The sequence below is a fragment of the Aulonocara sp. 'chitande type north' Nkhata Bay genome, linkage group LG8 (assembly GCF_057382095.1).
Source record: "Aulonocara sp. 'chitande type north' Nkhata Bay isolate Kocher_YH1m ecotype deep benthic linkage group LG8, A_spYH_male_GT1.1, whole genome shotgun sequence".
NCBI lineage: Eukaryota > Metazoa > Chordata > Actinopteri > Cichliformes > Cichlidae > Aulonocara > Aulonocara sp. 'chitande type north' Nkhata Bay.
In genome coordinates, this window is record NC_141351.1 from 12,143,581 (window position 1) to 12,163,655 (window position 20,075).

Sequence of the window (20,075 nt, forward strand, 5' to 3'; positions counted from 1 at the left end):
AGTCGTGTAAACATTTTTCTCCTGAAAGGAAAGCTCCTACAAATACATATGCTGAGATGCTAAGGCCAGCAGCAAAAATACTCCCGTTCACAACTTTCAGTCACAAACACTGTGCCTATTTAAGTAAGCTTATAAACATCAAAAGATGGCTTTACTCTGCCGCAGACACAAGTAGTAGTAAATTTGAGAAAAAATGCTTTTTCTCTAAAATTCCAACCTTGGTGTATTAAGATGCATTCTGTAATCTTTCTTCTGCACACACTGGTTTCAACATATAAGGAGACTAGTGTTAGGTGATTCTGATTCTCAACGGACTGCTGTTCTCTTTATCTTCCTTATCATTGCTCCTTCTCACATTTCTTTGACCTTGATAAAAAGGTCACCAAGGTCAAAGAAGAGGTTAGGAAAAGGAGACAGGAGGTGCTTTTGGAACAGAGCCCACGATCACAGTCAAAAATGTTGGTTTGAAGCAGCTGATTAAAGTGAGTGACCCTCGTTACCAACTCCATGGCCATACACATTTGTCTCTACACGTGTCATGGCAGAGAGACCGTTGAACACTTGTGGGGTTTTTTCAGTATGAGCCTTTCAGTATGGCATTTTATCTCATAACATATTGGTTGCTCTGAGCTCAAGTAATCAGCATATTATATTTGAGTATTTGCCAAAGTGATATATTATGTGTTTACTGTGTTTGGATATTACATGTTGCACATCATCAGAGCACCTGTGGTGAGAAATAGTGAAGTGTTGCAGGTCACAGTGACCCCTTAATGATAGTAAATGAGGGCTGAAAAATTCCAGTTTTGTCCAGAATCTGCACCCCTACAGGGTTGAGATCGTGGAGTGGAAATTTACAGAGAGGATGAGGGGCTTTTTTGTATAAAAGCGAGAGCCCCCAAGGGTTCGGGGCAGTTTGTCTTTTGTTGTCGAGGAACACTTTGCTTTTTGTCTATGCTTTTTTTATAAGTTCATCATTTCAATATTTTAACCTGTGACTGAACCTCCATATCCAGAGGGAATTTTTTGTTGTTGTTTTTTGGGGAGTTGGACATAGAGATCATTTAAAAAATATTGAGCAGAGTGTAAATCCTCAGTTGAGTTCCTCAGAAATCCTCAGTTATGCAGATATTTTTAAAAGAAAGTGTGCCCTGACTTGTATACCATTAACATTGCAGTTTGGGGTCTTTGTTTTAAATGTAGCCAAACAAATCTGCTTGTTTGATTATGTAATCCACTTCATGGTTTTGGAAGAAAAAAATATATCCAATGTGTGTCACCAATTTAAACTTTAAATGTAGCATCCCTGGGTGATGGTTAACCAAAGTTAACTAGTAACTACTCAAGTCAAAGTTTGCCAGGTAACATAATCTATATGTATGTAATATAATTTAATCTACAATTCACACATCTGAATTTACAGTAGTGGTTCCAGTCGCTACAATTATACATGAGGAAGGTTCAAAGAATCTCCTGTTTTAAAGATTTCTGCTTAAATGTGCTTAGTGATATGTACACAGAGAAATGAGTTCTGGTTGCACATGAACCTGAAGAACCACAGCGATTTTATCACAGTCACTTTCAATAATCCTTTAAAGAATGCTGCCCCCTGCTGTGCTAAAGATGATTATTCTCCATAGGACTGTTCCCATTCAGTGGAGTCAGTTTTAACTTTAAGGAAGTGTTCCTGAAGTATTAAAGCACTTGCCATACATATAATCCAGTTTATTATTACCCCTCATAAAAGGCTGAGGATGTGTATTTGTCCCGCTGGGTGAGCAGGTGGGCAACGTAGGAGTTTGAAATTGATACCATTAGTGTATCTACTAAAAATTACAGTGACCTCGAGTCCCCTCAAGTTGTGCTCATTGACAAAAACTAATTTAGACTGATGGCAACGTCCTAGCAGTCTGTCTGTATTTATAAATAAGACAGCATTTATCGTTATTATTGTCATTTTTATTTTATGTAGATGCACGGAGCCTGCTGTCCTATTTGTACCTGTGTGACTGAGCCATTAGCTTGCTCTGCATTAGGAAGTCCAGTGTTGGATGGTTTCACAGATGAATTAATTCAACAGTGCAGTGGCACGCTGTTTAGCACTGTTGATTGTTTGCTTGGGTCATCCCCGGGTACTCCGGTTTCCTCCCACAGTCCAAAGACATGCAGTTAGTGGGGATAAGTTAATTGGAAACACTAAATTGCCCATAGGTGTGAATGTGAGCACGAATGGTTGTCTATGTGTTAGCCCTGTGACAGACTGGCGACCTGTCCAGGGTGTACCCTGCCTCTCGCCCTAAGACAGCTGGGTAGGCGCCAGCCCCCCCCCCCCCCCCTTCCCCCCCGCGACATATAAGCAGAAGTGAATGGATGGATTAATTCAGTGTATTTTCCTATTATCTCAGGATGGTGGTGCATGGGATAGCCCTCTTGATCATAGTATTCCCAAAGTATTTTAACAACATGTCTATATGTGGTGTCCCTGTATTGATATTGCATTACTATGTTGTATCATTTTTTTGTCTCCTGCCCCTACTTTTTTGAAGTAGTGCCAGTTATTTTCTTAACCTAAAGTTAGTTAATTTAATAGGACACACTGAATGAAGTTTGTAAGTAACAATATATAAGAACAAATGCCTCTTCTTTTGCATTTTTACTTTCAGACGCTGTCAGACTCCACCTGACCATCTGCTGATCATCTGTTGTCTCCTGTCATCAGTCTGCTGCCTACACATATGCTGCTCAGCTTTAGCGTGTAGAAAGCAGAAAGCTGTTTTTCTGATGCTTTTGGCCAGAATGTTGTCTGGCTAAAGTCTTTCCTTCCTGCTTCCTACTTGCTTCCTCATCTGACCGAGTGTGGCTGATGTCTTGCCTGCCCACCTATTATCAGCTGTAAGATCATTGTTAAAGCAGTGAACTTCCTTTTAACGCTTTAAATGCTCATTGAAAAGAATTTGGGCATTTCTTGTCTTTTTCCATCCTTGCATGATGACTTTTCCACCCTGTGACCACTTTCTGTGATGGTACTTTATAGTAGAAACAGTGCTCAAGGGCTGTGCTATACTTCTGTTATCACTTGTCAGCATTATAAAGAATGCGAAATGTGGAAAGCAGTACAAGTAAAGAAACTGTCTTTTTTTTTTTTAAAGATTACAGTATAAGCAAGGTGCCATAAAGTATCCAAGCATATCGGCTAATAAAAGGTTTCCTTAATATTAGAATTGTTTACTAAATTTTCGTTCATTTTTTAACTATAACTTTATATAAAAGATGGATGTAGCCACCATCATGTCACCTATTTATTTCTGAACTCTGAAGTGTTATGGTAACAGATAAAACTACTGTATATATAATAATATTTATGGAATGAATTTATTCAGCTGTACCATGATCTGGATGCTGGCATGCTGCCAAACACACAGTAAGGATTTCCCTCCCTGAGTTTGTTTAGCATAGTCTCAGTTGCCCTGCACACATACCAAGCATATTAGTGACAGCTGTAGCAACTGGGCTGGAATCACTTCTGCTGGTATTGAATTGCTGATTTGGTGAATTTTTAAATGGGATTTTGCTACCAGCATTTTTGCACCATTTCTGTATCTATTTGCACGTCAAAGTGCATTGTTTGGTCATTGTTTTACAAACCTTAAATACGACAGAAAGAGTAGAAGACCATCTGGGACTCCACCAACTGCTCTTAGAACTGAAGAAACTTCTTGGATGAGAGATGAAAAGTCTTCAAGAAACTTTAAAAAGTCCAGATGCTTTTCTTTCCAAGCTCCTTAGAGTACGATGACCTGAGAGCCTCCACAGTCCTATAACCAGCCCAACTGGTAGTCAGTGTGGGCCAAAGTAGCTTAGCCCCAGTTAGCGCTCCCTTGGCTGGTCCTCCCGAGCAGCCAGGAAATCAGGCTGCATTGGGTGACCTCCAGTACTCCACCAACCTTAACTAGGAAACTTTTTGGGGAAACCTGGTCTTGTTAGGAGATGTTAGATAGAGAAGCTCTCTTTTTTCCTGAAATCTGGCTGAATTTATTAAACACCCCAAAACATGACTATCCAGACTTGGGACCAGTTGCAATCTTATATGTTTCTCTGCATTTTTTTATCCCACAGAAATCGATTATATCTTATTAATATTGTAGCATCTGCACTGCGTATGACCCTGGATTCTGTGTTTTCTCTGAAAAAGAAGGCAGTACATTACAGATGCTTGATTGCTTGACTCCCTGGTAACTCACAAACTTCCACCTTGAAGTAGATAATGGATAGGCTGAAGAAGAATTGGTGTTACACTTTTGGCCTAAAAAATAGTTTGTTATTCTACAAAAGCCCTCAGTAAAGCTAGGACATCTTACTATTCGTGACAAATTAACTTCAGCACTGTAGCCAGGCTGAGAAAAAGTCCAATTTTTAATGAGCTAAGTCTGTTAACCTTAACTAGCAATGACTTTAGGAATTTCTTCCCAGATGAAACTGTAATAATTAGAGAAAAAATTATTTACAGCTATCCCACAGATGTGCCTTAAAGTACAGCAACTTTAATAACTGATATTTGATTGATGTTTACTTGGACCCCTTCACTTCGATCAGCCTCTCTGAGTTAATGTCTTCATCTAAACCCTAGGTCACCAGTAGACAGAGTGCGGGCTGGATCTGCATCTAGATGTTTCTCCATTCTAACAGATCTATTACTAGATTTTGATGGACTGTTTCTAATTTACTCTGCACAGCATTTCTTGTATTTACGGTAAGGTTATTTTAATCTGTGCAGCCTTTTCCTTTGTCTTTGGTGGTCAATGTATATACAAAGGCAACACACAGACGAGTCACATGCTTTGTAACTCATCCCACATAACATTACTTAGCAAATCAAATGCTTTATTCAGGGCATGTGTGAAAACAGAAAACTCATGGGGGAAACACATAGGGAGAAAATAATATTCAAAGTTGAGATGGTTTACAGAAATGGGGTGATTCAAACAACACCTTTATTAAAATTAAGCAAATCTAAAATCGAAGCCTTATTTTACTTGAAATGAGAAAATAAATAATTTTTAAAATTTATTTTCTTACTAACTGAAAATGAATAATAAACATTGTTGAAATACTATTGAATTGTAATTTATTTCAATTACTTGAGAGCCAGATGTTGACTGTACTGTGGTAGCACTGTGCTCCACTTGCTTGAATCATATCAATCTTATGAATTCCAATTTTTGTATGTAAATGGTGAATCTTTCTCACACACAAAGGTTTGTCATGGAGTTCCACAGGGTTCCATGCTGGGAACAATACTTTTCACATTATTCACCCTCTATCAGGCCGGTTGCGGCAGATTGCTCCTTCCCTGAGCCTAGTTCTGACAAAGGTTTCTTCCTGTTAAAAGGGAGTTTTTCCTTCCCACTGTTGCCAAGTGCTTGCTCATAAGAGATTGTGTGATTGCTGAGTTTCTTTCTAATCGAAGCTTGTTCTGTTATGAATTGGTACTATATAAATAAAATTTAATTAAACTGTACTGATTGAACACTAGCTGCATTAGTTGGCTACCTTTCATTCATAAATGAGATATTTACATGAGGGTAAAAAACTCCCTTTGTGTGTCCTTCACAACCGACAACTACTTTCAGCTACTCCCTTATTTCCCAGAGGTTTCAATGGCACATGATACCACATGTTGATTTTTTTTTTTCTAAACGCCCTTCCTGACACAACCGTTCCATTTATCCAGGCTTGGGACCAGCAATGAAAATTATGACCTCTGAGGCTGGGCTTGTGTCTCCTTCTGGTCTTGAACTGGATGTTTTCCACCTTTAAGGCAAATGTGTTAACCACAACACTACAGAAAAGGCTCAAAAAAAGCAGTCTCTGCTTTGTAATTTAATATTGCATGAAAACTCAAAAGCCTGTGCTTGCATCAACTGTTATGTATAGTGTATACATGTATTAATGTCTATCAAGTATTCACACCGATGCCTTTCTTGGAGACTGATGTCACTGCTAAACATTTCTTGGAGGAATGAAATGTTATGTTAACGGATATAATGAAGGATATCAGCCAGGTTGCATTTACACTTTCATACAAAGTATGACACATTTGTGCAGATGAAACTGCTTAACAGCACATAAATGCAACCATAATAACAATAATAATCCAATAATGCTATATAGTAGTATACATTGCTAATTCCTAGTTTTCTTGCTTTTGCAAAGAGTAATTTGATAGATTTACATCCATATTGGTTTTTAGAATTACATTAGGAGATTGCTGCTGTTGCAGAATTACACTTTAGTGAATGTCAGTTTTGCTTGATGCATGAAACAGAAAAGATAGTAAAACATACATTAAAAAAATTATTTTGCTTATAGATTCTTTATACTTGTAATGGGAGATACATCAGAGGATTTGGGATGCAGAGGCCTCTGAGCTTCTGTTCAGGACAAACACATGCAGACACTATTAAATATATCAGCGTGCAGAGAAACAATGCTTTCAGATTTGCATATAGGAAGAGGACTTCTCGTATTTCGTCACTCATGTTGGTGACTGACAACCCAGTGTCAAGAAAAAAATAGTCTCAATGGATTCCAGACAGTTACATAATGAGGTACAGTGACAGAAACAAGATGCAGGATGATAACATTTACCGTCAACAGAAGGTATGCAAATATTTCTTTTCTTTACATTAAAGTTTATTAAACACAGCACACCTCTGTTATGATATGCTTTACAACTTGATTATTATGTTATTAAAAAACTAACAAGCATAAGCTTCCAGGAATTGCCCTGTGCAGAACCACTCATTTTTTTTACATAATCCAGCCGAGTCATTAAAGTGAGCTCAAGAAACATAAATCTTTCAAAAAGCAGAAAGTTGCATTACAGGAAATGTAATATCACACTTTTTTAAAGATTAAAACAATTTGGGGAATAAGAATTAGTCTCTAATGACTTCTTAAAATCACCCTCTAATGACTAGAAGAGTTAAATGTCACCTAATGTTTGCAGTTAATGAGTGGAATTGTTTTGAATTTGTTGTTTGTGTGTCTAGTTCAGAAGAAAAGTCAGCCCAAAATGACAGTCGGGCAGCAGTTTCCGCTATATATGCAATCATAAATTTGATTAATACACCTCAGTTTTATGCTGATCGTCTTAAGGTGGGAGGAAGAAAAGCAGATGAAAGCCAGCTTTAAGCAAATGTTTTACTCCAGCAAGACTGAAGGTGACCAGGCCCAGCAGAGAAGTCTAAGCCCTTGTTGTCCTCTAAACACAGACATTAAATATGATAAGATGCGGGCTGGATAATGACACAGTTTGACTAGTTTTCTTCCATACCAAGCCACTGTATTCACTATCAATATTATGGGTGAGACCGGAACACATTGCTCTGCTGGATTTGCGCTTCGAGAGAATTAGAGTGCACGTGTCCATGTGTGTGTGCATGCATGTATTAGTCCCACCCATTATCGAGAAGCATGCACACACACATCGGCACCGAAGAAGCTTTAAATAGGTGGTGCGTATGAAGTCACAATTTTTTTGCCATTCTGGGGTCAGTCACTTGCCACTGCTGTCAGTTTAAGCAGTGACTGCAGGAGGTAAGTGTCAGCTTTTCTGCTACAGCTATGAATGGTATTTGTCCAAAAATTAAGTTAAGCTGTTGCTTTGAAGCATGAAAATATGGGAATGGAGCACTTCATTGAAGTTGCACACTTAATGTTGTTGTGATGTGTGTTAGAGTCACTGCTGCAGTGGAATAATCTTTATTGGTTAATTGAAGAAATTTAACAGTCATTGCAAAACAGAATGTGGCAATATCAGTCATGTTGTGTAAAACAACAAGTCACTTTTTATGGAATACATGCCCAGATGATTAAGTATGCACAAACAATAAGATAAGAATGCTTTTCTCATCTGCAATTTTAATGATCTTTGAGACACTTGCAAAGATGCAGATTTTTTTTTTGCAAAAAAATGGTGCAGCAATTTATATAAAAGTGTCAAAATAAATGGAGATACTATATATAAAGCCAAAACAGAAATATATGATTCCAGAGCTTGAGAGTGTATAATTGGTATGACCATATTTATTCGTCAGCACAGCCTGAACACTCTTAGAGAAGCGTTCTTGTCATTTCTTTGAGTAGTCTCCAGGAATAGTTCTCCAGGTTTATAATGGACATTTAAGGCGCTTCTTTAGATGTCTTTATGCAAGATGATCCCACACTGCTTCATCTTTAGCTTCAGACTCTTGGGAGGCCAATCCATGACTGGTAGTGTACCACTATGTGTGTTTTCTATCCAGGTATGCTTTTAATACATTGGCAGGCAGTGTGTTTGTGTCATTGTCATGCTAAAAACATGAAGCTGCTTCCAATCAAAATGGAACAAAAGCTGACATTTCTGCTTTTATAATTTCATCAATTTTGACAAGAGCTCAACACCACTGGCTGAAATGTAGCAGCAAACCATGACAGAGGCTCCACTGTGTTTTGCAGATGCTGTGGACACTCACTGCTTTATCTAGCTCCTGAACTTCTCTGTACATCCTTAAAATGATTTGAACAAAAGAATATTCATCATTGCATAGATAGGGCATGACTTTTCAATACTGTTCACCTGCTGTAGGTTTTTTTTGTCTTTTTTTTTGTCTTCCGTGTGTCAAGTTTCTTTAAGGGCACACTGTACACCATGCCAAGATATGGGAATAACCGTTTTGGTGCCAAAATACAATTTTAGTTCTGTCAGACTGCATTATCTTTAGATTTTTTTATTTTATAATTTTTTTTTTGTAGATTTAGGAAATTGGAGGAAATTTCATGTTTTTGCGACAGGCCACCGGTAACAAAATGCCTAAGGACACAATTTCATATTGGTTCTTTGCTAAGTTTTCTGTTATGTGTAGACACAACACGGGTTCATTCCATGAGTCGCTCAAGACCAATTTCAAAAATTTATAAGAAAGTCTGGCAACTTGGAAGCAAAATTAAAAAAAAAAAGAGGAGTGACTCATGACTTTCACAGAATACTGTATATTTGCAGAAAAATGCACCTGTTATGCACCTACAGCTACCCATCTAACATTTGCTCCTTGTACATATAAAGAATCTGCACATAAACACTTAATGATTCACATATATGCACACACATACACACAAGGTTGAACAGGTGACGCTACACTTTGATTCAGCCTCATACTTATCTTAACTTCTACCTCTACCTCTGTAACCCTACTGTTACAGCCAGACCTTAAACTTGACTGTCTTCACTGTTAAATGCATTGATTTACATTCTGGTGACTAGCATTTTGTCCTCAAAAGAAAAGAGAGGATGCACAATGTTACTTATTTAGCACACCACATATTTTGTTTTATAAGTACACACCCATGCACTTTAAACACTGTCTAGTCAGGCTAAGCTGAATTCTGCCCTTTTGCTCAGTTCTGTTTTGTAAATAATGTATTTTCCGTCTTTTCCAGCTGCCTAGAACTGAAACATTGACAGTAACCTCATTGCAAAGTGTCAGGTAAGGGTCACCCCCCCCCCCCACACACACACACACACACACTGTATACCCACTCTAGATGCTCGACATGTATTGACACTCGAAACATGGGTGTCCAGTCGTGTACACACCGGAAACTCATTTTGACTCAGAGGTCTGGAGCCTGGCGGTTGTTGAGGCGAGAAAACCGTGTTTACCTTTTAGACATGAAAGTGTCAGCTGGACATCACCTTCCCACATTTTCATGATCCGTGTCCACTTCCCTCGCAATATTAAAATAAAAATAATAAAAATCGGGAAAAAAGCTGTAAAGCCTTTATGTCTTTACTCAGCTGAGTAACAGTGTGATTTATCAAGACAAAACAAGGTGTTGTTCTATTTAGGATTATCATTCAGTAGAACTTCTGTGTTTGAACTCCTGTTTGAACTGTAACAGCTGTAACAGTCAGCAGTCGCCTCATTGTTCTGACACACACATAAAAAAATTTGACTACACTACACACTAACTACACAAGATTTGCGCTAAACTTTGCAAATCTCTCACATCTCAAAACACCTCCGTCACTCCTAAAACTTCCCCCTTCCTAAACAACTAAATGCAATGTTGCCATATTTTTTTGATTGGTCGACATGGTACTTTTTTCGACCAATAGGAAAGGGTGGGGTTTTTTTGGTTTTGTTTTTGCTCACAGGCGGAGAGCGCTTTCAAGCGTTTTCCTTATAAAACGCCGTTTTTACCGTTTCTTCCCACAGTAAATATAAACAACGATAGTATTCAGGAAGAAAACCGAACATTGCAGATATTTTTATCATAACTCTGGTTTTACGTGGCCTATCAACACAATTTAAAAACTTATATAAAGTCCACACTTTTTCTGTCAATTGTTCCGTCTGTCCTGCTCACATCTCCAATGGTTGTACACGTTGTGTGGCTTCACTCCACATCAGCCACGCCGCTTTGCTAGCTAAAGCACCGGTGTCAGCACATAAGGACGCTGTCATAGCCTGTCAACGACATTGATTAGCTGCGTATATACGAATGTGAATCGCATTATTGGCTGGACTATGGGATAAGGTGGCATCGTTCTAATCCCATAGGGGAGCAGCCAGTCACTTACTGACTAACACTACAAAACAGAATTGTTAAAGTTTTAATTTTAATTTCAATTCAGGTTAGATTTTATTTTTTGTGCGCAACGCAGATTTTCTGTGCGCAGAGACCGTGCCAGCAGTGCGCAATTGCGCACGTGCGCAGCTTAGAGGGAACATTGCTCCTAAGCCTTCTGAACCTACGCCCATGTATGTGCAATGACCTTAGTTAGACCTTTGCTTACTGCTATATTGCTCTTTTAACTACACTATTCATTGATGCAGTAACAGTAAGTAAAACATTAACTCAACCAAATTAAAATAAATAATGATGATGATGTTGAAATTAGCCTTCTTACAGTGGCAGTCACTGGAAAACAACACTCATAATGTCTTTAATGTTTTTGTTTTGTAATGAAGCATGACCAGGATTTATCTGATTCTGCCTGAAGAGAGTAAAGCACACTTGGGAATCATATGGCATGAAAAATATTGTTTTCTTAACCTTGAAGTAAAATTTGCAGATAAAGGTTTTTTATTATTTATTCGTTTTGGTTTGTTTAAAATCATTTTTGGAACTGTATGTAAAGTCAAAAAATGAATGAGGTAAGATTTTAAAACCTGGAATTAAAAAAGGCAAGCAGTAACAAGTCATAGTAGCTGGAAACAATCACCTCGGATAAACCATCTTTTATTTATTTATTTTTACTATTACTATTTGCTACAAAAAGACATGTCCTAAATTTGTAGACGACTTTAAATGTAAGAGATTACTGAAACCACAGTTGTGCAGTTGTAGGCCTACACCTCATGCTCACATGTTGCACTGCAAGGAGGGGGGTGGGGGTGAGGGAGTGGGGGTGGGGGTGGTGAGCAGCTCTATATCATCCACCTGCCCTGTCTAAAATTCACTTGCCTCACAGACACAAATTATCCTTGCACCTTTGTCCTGTGCTTATGTTTCTCTCTGTCTACAAGAAGCTGAAGGAACAAATGAAGGAGCAGGAGCAGCAGGGCTACTGGCAGGAGAAGGGCCGATGGGTGGGTTATGAGGAGAGCTTTGACCCTCAAGCGCAGGTGTGGGTGCCCACTCCCATCTCTTGCCTCACCTTCAGGAGCCTTATCCAGCTCAGACACACCATGAGCCCAGGTCAGTGAGCAAAACATGAGCATTTACAGGTTTTTTTTTTACACTATTTATAATTATTTTCAATTTTCTGAAGTGCTTTACTTTTATAGGATTTAAAGGTACTGATATTTTATGTAAATCCATGCTGTGTCACACTCCTCCCTGTTACAGTGTGATCAAAGGAAAACTGTGCTGCAGTCTATACTTATATTCCAGTTTACGAAATGCTTTGCTGATTTAGATTGTTGTTGCAAAATATCATTATCAAAAAAGCTATTTTAGATTAGCATCTGTAAAATTCAGTCTTAGCCAACCTGACACATATAGCTTTAGTTCTAGTGCTTCTTTAGTGGCTTTTACTTCTAAAGTCCCTTCTTAAACCACAGCAGCAGTTCTTTCCCTTTTATTGAACATGACCACATATGTTTCTAAATTGTGTTTGCCAAGGTGTGACCATTTTAGACTGTGAGGAGAAGACCCTGGATACCATCACAGAGAAGATGGTCAGTGAGATGGTTAACAAGAAGGAAATCAGGTCAGGAGATCGGGAAGGAGTGCTGAACTCTCTGCTGCAAAACCACAGGTATCGTCTGAGACACCATCCACAAATACAAACACAAATACAAATGAAATACACTCAGGCATTCAGCCGGCTATTATCCAAGACTCCAAAAGGAAAAGACTGCTTGCTCAGAGTGGTTGACACTATTGTAGCTGTTGTGGAATCCAAACTATAATTATGAATCATCATCCCTGACCATCAAACCCTTTTGTCTGCCTGTTGAATCCTTTATTATACACAGACAATGGACACTGTCATAACTGTTTTGTGCGGTGCAGTCTGAGAGTTAAATCACAAAGATAACAAAATAAGCATAACAAACCCTCTGATTGTGAGAACACCCACTGGGTAACAAGTCAGAAAGCTTGTGGTCCCAACCTCAAAATAGGTCTGGACCATAGCTTTATTCATTTAAAGCTATGGATTGTTGTTTTTATACTTTGATATTTTTTGTGCAGAATAAACAAAATACAATGTGAAAAAAACATTCTTGATATCCATAAGTCAACACAGTTAGGTTATTATGTCAAAATTTCAACTTAAGGACTCATTTATTACATTTCTAGCAATTTCTCTTAAAGTTTTTCAAATATTGAATAGGTCATTTTGTGCATTTGAAAACTCCTGTTTTTTCTAAATAAACTTAACAATATTACAAAAAAAGTTTCAATCAAATATGACATTTCTACCACTTTTCAGTCTTGTTTTCTTTTCTTTTTTTTTGTAAACTATTCAATGAACAGAGAACTACCAATGAATAGTTTACTGTTTGTAGTTTGCCGCTGTAGTTTCAGTTATGGGTCACAGAGACAATGACAGTGACGTGCTGCTCTCATTTCAGCCAAACAACTGACCCAGAAAGCCAAATGTTGACTGGGACTGACCTGCAAAAGTTTTCTGTCAAGGAGAGAGTAAGTTGTCCCACTGGTATTATCATTTATTTAAGCATAACTGACAAAAGCAGCATGTTTAAAAGTTGGTTCTGTTGCACAAAGTCTTGAATAGAAAAGTCTTTTTTCCTTTCTGCCTTCCTTAGACTGATGAATCTGAGCATGTTGAGGCCTCCATGGTGCTAGTGGGTAAGCTGCTTTTTTCATGTTTGATGTGGAGTACAGTGTTGGTGTTTACATTCTGATTGCTGCACACGTGTACCTAATGCAAAAAGTGTCAAATTACAACAACAGCAACCTCAAGGCGCAACAATATTAGGGAGAAATCCACAAAAATCAGACAAACACCTATGAGCAAGCAACCGGCAAGAGTGAGAAGGAAGAACTCTCTTTTAAGAGGGAGGAACCTCCAGCACAACCAAGCAGTTAATGCACACATGCATAGACTGTGACCTTTGGCCCGCCCCCATAGTTCAGTATCCCTGGCAGTGACATTGTGGATGGTAAACAAATGGATAAAGAAATGGTATTCTGAATGGCAGGTTCAGCTTTAAAGCTTTTCCAGATGGTTTCCTTGATAGGACCAAGGTTATTTGAGTTGATCTGAACTAAGTTACCACCATAGTACATTGAGTCTCAAGCACACAGCTGATGCAGAGAGCCTTCCTCCCCCACACCAAAGGAAAAGCATGCTGGATAGCTTTCAGCTGAGAATCTAAATTGAAAAAAAAAAAAAAACTTTCAACAGTGAATAAGTACATGGGTGGCTTTAGCTTGCAGGCAGTTAGATTGTGTGGGAGTACATGGTTAAGTACACTTTTGGTGTATTTTATGACCATGCAGCATCTCTGAGGTTCTTCTGGAGAATATTCTGGGCCTTAGTATAAACATAAATGTGAATAAAGAAAATGGATTTGTCCATAAGAATATAAGAAACATGAAAAATGTCCTGTTAAGGTACATTTAGAACAGATGAAAAAAAAATCTGTGATTAATATGCAGTTAAACGCAAGTTAACTAATGCAGGGTCCTCTTTTGACCAGGAACCCTGGATTTTCTGGAGAAGCCCACAGCTGTCTTTGTGCGTCTGAAGGAAGCAGTAGCACTGGACTCAGCGTTGGAAGCCCCAGAGCCTGTACGCTTTGTCTTTCTTCTGATTGGCCCCAGCAGCAGCGACATGGACTACTATGAGACTGGGCGTGCTATGGCAGCACTAATGGCTAATAAAGTGAGTTGACTGAGGCTTTTAAAAGACAAAAAATACTACTCAGTGCAAAAACAGCATTCAAGTCTTCGCTCTCTGTTCAGGCTCTTTCAGCAAAAGAGAAAGTAGCAAGGGTTAATGTGGCTTAACGGTGACATTACTGAGAAGAAAGCAGAAAGCTTAAGAAATATTTTTCCTCTTTTGTGACTTTTTTTTACTCACATTTGTGCTCTAAAGCAATTTCATTCCAATCTAGGTTTTTTTGTTGCAACTGTAACAGGCAATTACCAGTGGTATCATTTTTCAGGAAACGTATTACTCCGTCACATCAAAGGACATCGACAATTATCTTTTTTTCTTTAATTATACCGAGGCACATCCAGAGGCAATTGCCTATGGATGGCTTTATCTTGTTTTAGATTGTTTCCACTGCCCCCAAGTGGCAAAAGGAGTTATTGCAGGTTGCAAGTCCAAGTTCAAAATGCAATTTAAATGAGCCAACACTAAATAAAGTTAATTGAACAAAGGTTTTAATATTTTTTTCTATTTATTTATCATCCCGTGAAATAATATTTGATTAACAGTTTCTATTGGAAAATTCATTTTTAAGAAAGAATCCTGCAATCTTCAGATTTCATATCTGTCTCTGCTCAATCTGTGCTAGGTGTTTAATCAGACAGCCCTTCAGGCAAAGAGTGCTCGAGAGCTGATCAACGCTGTGTCCAAGTTCATGGACTGCAGCATCGTGATCCCACCCACCGAGATCAAGAGTGAGGCGATGCTCAGCTCAGTCATCAACTTTCAGAAGAAACTGCTACAGGACAAACTGCAAAGCTATGACCTCGTCAACAACGCCAAAGTTTGCAGTGGTGAGTCATACGCATTTACCATGTTGGCTGACATTTTAACTAATAAGATAAACAGATTATTTGTTTGCCAGCTTTTAGTTTCTTATTTGGATAACTATTTGGGATCTGATAGTGGCTTAAGCTCAGATTTCACATTTTCCCCAGATTCAATCGTTTCCAGACCTCCTATTGAAGATCCCCTTTCTCGTACTGGTCGACCGTTTGGGGGGATGATTCGAGACATAAAAAGGCGCTACCAGTACTACAAGAGTGACATCACCGATGCTCTAAACGCACAGGTCCTTGCTGCCATCATTTTCATCTACTTTGCTGCCCTGTCTCCTGCCATCACATTTGGAGGCCTCCTGGGTGTGTATGACTGTGGTACCATTTTTTTTCTTCTGTTTTTTGTATTTTTGGAGATCCTATAAATTGTTTTTTTATCTTTGCCTGTAGCTTATAAGGTGGACAACATGATGGGTGTGCCAGAGCTCCTCATTTCCACCAGCATTCAGGGAATTATATTCTGCTTTGTTGCCGCGCAGCCCGTCCTGGTTATTGGGTTTTCTGGTCCACTGTTGGTATTTGAGGAGGCCTTCTATGCAGTGAGTTAAAAAGCCTTTTTATTAACCCTAACAAACATTACAACTCCATTATTGTCTTTTTTTAATTCAATTAATATTTTTTCATTCATTAATACTACATTCAAATCATCATTCATTTCCATCATTCAGTTCTGCAAGTCCCAGGGCATTGAGTATATTGTTGGGAGAGTTTGGGTGGGAGCGTGGCTGGTCGTCATTGTGGTGATCATTGTGGCCCTTGAGGGCAGCTTCCTGGTTCGCTTCATTTCACGATTCACCCAGGAAATCTTCTCCATCCTCATCTCCCTCATTTTCATCTATGAAACTTTTGCCAAACTTGGGAGGGTAAACAATCTTTATTCATTACACACACACACACACACACACCAATCAGCCACAATTTTAAAACTTCAAGCCAAATATTGCGCAAGTTACTCTCATTCCACAAAAATAGCTCTGACTTACCGGGGCAAAGAAACAAGACCTCTGGGGACCCTGTGGTGTCTGGCACTGGGTGTTTGGCATCAGGTCCTTTTGGTCTTATTGGTTGTAGGCCTAGAGTATTGGATTTAACACATGACTTTTTACATCATTGGTGCAGTGCTGTTCAACTGATCTTTCAGTGGTTTTATTTATTGTGGCTAAAAAGTGTGTGTCACATGTTGTAATAAAATCTGAAACATTTCTCATCTGCGATTTATTTGTTGAACATAAGCCGTCATTTTCACCTATGCTCTTGAACTTTTCTTTAGATCTTCAAGGCGCATCCACTAATTCTAAATTACGAACACGTGAATGCAAGTGCCGAGTATCCCTGGCACCCAAAGGTCGAAGAGATTGTCACGTATGACAATTCTACCGGCAACAAAACTCTAATTGTCAACACCATCAAGCCATCTTACCCCAACACAGCCCTGCTCTCTATGTGCCTCATGATGGGCTGTTTCTTTATTGCTTACTTCCTGCGTCAGTTCAAGAACGGGACATTCCTTCCTGGAAAGGTGAGCTCATGCCCAGAAGGTTTCACTCCATTTATGAGGTCACCTTTACTTTAAAATAATAGGATTAAAAGAAACCAAATGAAATGAAATGAAATTCAAATAGTAGACTTGATGTCGGTGATGTGTGTTTAACAGATCAGGCGTTTGATCGGTGACTTTGGTGTTCCTATTGCCATTGTCCTCATGACGCTTGTGGACTACAACGTTCAGGATACGTACACTCAGGTTAGCGTGTGACTCCAAACTACAAAGGCACACTCATAAACATGAAGCAATAATTTAAAGTAAAATGCATCGAAATATATGAAAATCAAAGGTTTATTTGTTCAAATGATTCATCTTTACGGAAAAGAAGCTTGGTATAAACTCAATGTTTACCAATTAACTAAATTTAATTTGACCAGATTCCATTAAATTTAATGTTTACATTGTAACAAAATTACATGGAAAATTTAAAGTGGATTTAGGAAGCAGCTCGAACCATTAACTTTTTTATACATGTTGCAGTGTAACATATTTGAAAATGTTGTTGTTTTTTTTCTTTATAGAAACTAATCGTTCCCAGAGGTCTGACGGTGTCCAATCCTGAAAAAAGAGGCTGGCTCATCAATCCTTTCGGAGAGCACAAACCTTTCCCTGTGTGGCTGATGTTTGCTTCCTGCATCCCAGCCGTGCTTGTGTTTATTCTCATCTTTCTGGAGTCTCAGATCACAACGTGAGTCATCGTTGGTCTTATTAGCTGACACGAACCATAGAAAAAGTGACAATTCATGACTTTAATGAGCGTCTCCCTTCTTTATGGCTCTAAACAGTCTGATAGTGAGTAAACCTGAGAGGAAGATGGTCAAAGGCTCCGGGTTTCACTTTGACTTGCTGGTTTTAGTTGGCATGGGAGGCCTCAGCGCGATATTCGGTGTGCCGTGGCTCAGCGCTGCCACAGTGCGGTCTGTCACACATGCCAACGCTCTCACTGTCATGAGCAAAGGACCAAAACCGGTGATAGAGAAAGTGATGGAGCAGAGAATAAGCGGCATTGTGGTGGCCTTGCTTGTTGGTAGGTGCTGTCTAATCACCCAGTTCTGTCTACAAAAGCATTGCTAGACTTATACTTTGCATTCAAACTGATGTGTGTGTACGATCCTTTATCATTTATCTGAATGTATGCTTGTATCAAGGTCTGTCAGTTCTCATGGAGCCCATCCTAAAGATGATTCCCATGGCAGCCTTGTTTGGGATCTTCCTCTACATGGGAATCACGTCGTTAAATGGCATTCAGCTGTGGGATCGTGTGCAGCTTCTTCTCATTCCAAAGAAATACCATCCTAATGAACCCTATGCTACCAGAGTAAGCTTCTCATCACTGCATGATACATGAGGTCCATGGCGCTAGCATAAGCGGGGCAAACAGAAGGTTTCTCATGGGGAAAATAATGAAGTTGTGGTTTTGCAAGACTAAACACAATGAGATGTTACTGTGTTACCTATTATATTTATTAATTTTTACCCAGCTTGAGACTGTAGTGATAAAATCATGTTCTGTGTAAAACTGCTGGGAGGTATTTGCCAGATGCACATTTATATACCTAAGGCTATTTCTATGATTTAAATTTTATTATGCTTTTAATTTGTCCTTGAACTAGGCATGTGTTGGCAGGTTTCCAAAGCTACTTAAAATCGTCAGTTACTTGTGTTTGGCTGACGTCTGTCTGTCTTGGTTACAGGTGAGCACAGGACGAATGCACCTGTACACGGCCATCCAGGTTGTGTGTCTAGGAGTTTTGTGGCTTGTGAAGTCCAGTCAGATGTCTCTGGCGCTTCCCTTCGTTCTCATCCTCACCATTCCTCTGCGCATGCTTATGACCGGGCATCTCTTCACCGAACTGGAAATGAAATGCGTAAGCTGAACGCTGTGGAAAGTTCAGACCTTTTTAGATGGTATGTGTGTTGCAGTGTGTTTAAAACGGTTCTTTCTGTGCTTGTGTTTCAGTTGGATGCTGATGATGCCAAAGTGACATTTGAGGAGGAGCCTGGGAAGGACGTGTACTGTGAATCTCAGATGCCATTGTAGATGTTTTTCATGACAGACTTTTTTAATGAATGGATATTTATTTTATAAGTGGCTTAATTTTTTTTCTCTTAGCGCAAAAATACTTAAAATGTTGGGGGTTTTCCACATACCTGTAAAACTGTTAAAGCCAACTGCTAAACTGTAAATTTAGCTGTTGTAAACTGCCACTCAGGTAAATCATTTGCATAACTGAACCTGGAAATATTCTCATTTACATGTTTTTACAAAAAAAGAGAAAAAAAGGATGTGCAAGATGTCAGAGAAGCAATTCTACATGTGCCTTTTGTCCAGAAGCAGAGAGCTTGAAAGCTGAGTGTAAAATTGTAGGTATAAAAGCTATAAAAGTTTGTTTTTTTTCCCAAACAACTGCACACTGAATGTAAAAAATGGACGCTTAAGTTATTATCTAAGAGCTAAAATCTGTATGAATATTGTGTAATATATGATGATAAATGATGTGTATACACTGTTGCTGGAATGATAGAAGAGCTTATGCTGGAAAGAAAAAAGGAGTGTGTGGCAATACGAGGAGAGATATAATATTGTGTATAAAGTAATTATATTGTGTGTTCGGCTTTCTTCTTTTCATATCTCTGTAATTAAAAAACTATCTTCTGTAAAAAAAACCTCTCCGCTTTCATTTTTACTAAGTGTTATTAACTTTTGCTGGAGACAGTTCTCTTTAGATTCTCTGAATTCCGGATAAACACTTTGTCCAAGACACCAGAAAAGGAGGCGTCGCCAATTCTCCAAGTACTGCTGTGTATTAATATTTATTTATATTAGTGTTAGCGGCTCAAGTTTGGGATGTTTGTGTTTTAGCTGTAGCGGAAGGAGATACAACCCCAATTCAAGAAAATCTGAAAATTGTGTAAAATGTAACTGGAAAAACAGAATGCAGTGATTTGCAAATCTTATTAGTGGTACTAAGAAGAAACAGCTGAAAGAACATTTTGTAGTTTATTTGATTTATAAGCTACAAAATGGTTTAGGGTAACTCATTTTTTGTGATCGTATAAAATGACAAAAAAAAAAAAGAGTTCCCATTAATCTACCGTCTGATCAACAATCCACCAGATAAAGGCAGTGTTGCGCCAATTTGTGCAATTATTCGTGAAGACGACGAAGAAGAAGGGCGGGGAAACCCGTAGAAGAAGAAGAATGTCACTTTTCATTGGCTAGTTGGCACGCGTT

General features: G+C 38.7%; 1 protein-coding gene across 4 annotated transcripts in view; it reads left to right on the forward strand.

Moving 5' to 3' along the window:
- Positions 1-19,499, forward strand: part of slc4a1b (solute carrier family 4 member 1b (Diego blood group)) — a 37,389-nt gene extending 17,890 nt beyond the window's left edge. The window contains exons 2-19 of one of the 4 annotated variants that reach the window (XM_086303612.1): positions 2,664-2,892; positions 9,481-9,527; positions 11,574-11,745; positions 12,172-12,307; positions 13,128-13,197; positions 13,323-13,365; positions 14,220-14,404; positions 15,045-15,249; positions 15,394-15,597; positions 15,685-15,833; positions 15,963-16,157; positions 16,565-16,813; positions 16,949-17,038; positions 17,362-17,528; positions 17,626-17,867; positions 17,989-18,158; positions 18,535-18,708; positions 18,801-19,499. In XM_086303612.1, the coding sequence (XP_086159738.1) occupies positions 11,589-11,745; positions 12,172-12,307; positions 13,128-13,197; positions 13,323-13,365; positions 14,220-14,404; positions 15,045-15,249; positions 15,394-15,597; positions 15,685-15,833; positions 15,963-16,157; positions 16,565-16,813; positions 16,949-17,038; positions 17,362-17,528; positions 17,626-17,867; positions 17,989-18,158; positions 18,535-18,708; positions 18,801-18,881 (2,517 nt within the window). In that variant the 5' untranslated portion in view covers positions 2,664-2,892; positions 9,481-9,527; positions 11,574-11,588 and the 3' untranslated portion in view covers positions 18,882-19,499. Of the gene's footprint in view, positions 1-2,663; positions 2,893-7,496; positions 7,600-9,480; positions 9,528-11,552; positions 11,746-12,171; positions 12,308-13,127; positions 13,198-13,322; positions 13,366-14,219; positions 14,405-15,044; positions 15,250-15,393; positions 15,598-15,684; positions 15,834-15,962; positions 16,158-16,564; positions 16,814-16,948; positions 17,039-17,361; positions 17,529-17,625; positions 17,868-17,988; positions 18,159-18,534; positions 18,709-18,800 lie in introns of those variants that run through there. The other 3 variants (XM_086303613.1, XM_086303615.1, XM_086303611.1) reach the window with 3 other exon arrangements.
- Positions 19,500-20,075: the final 576 nt, after the last annotated feature.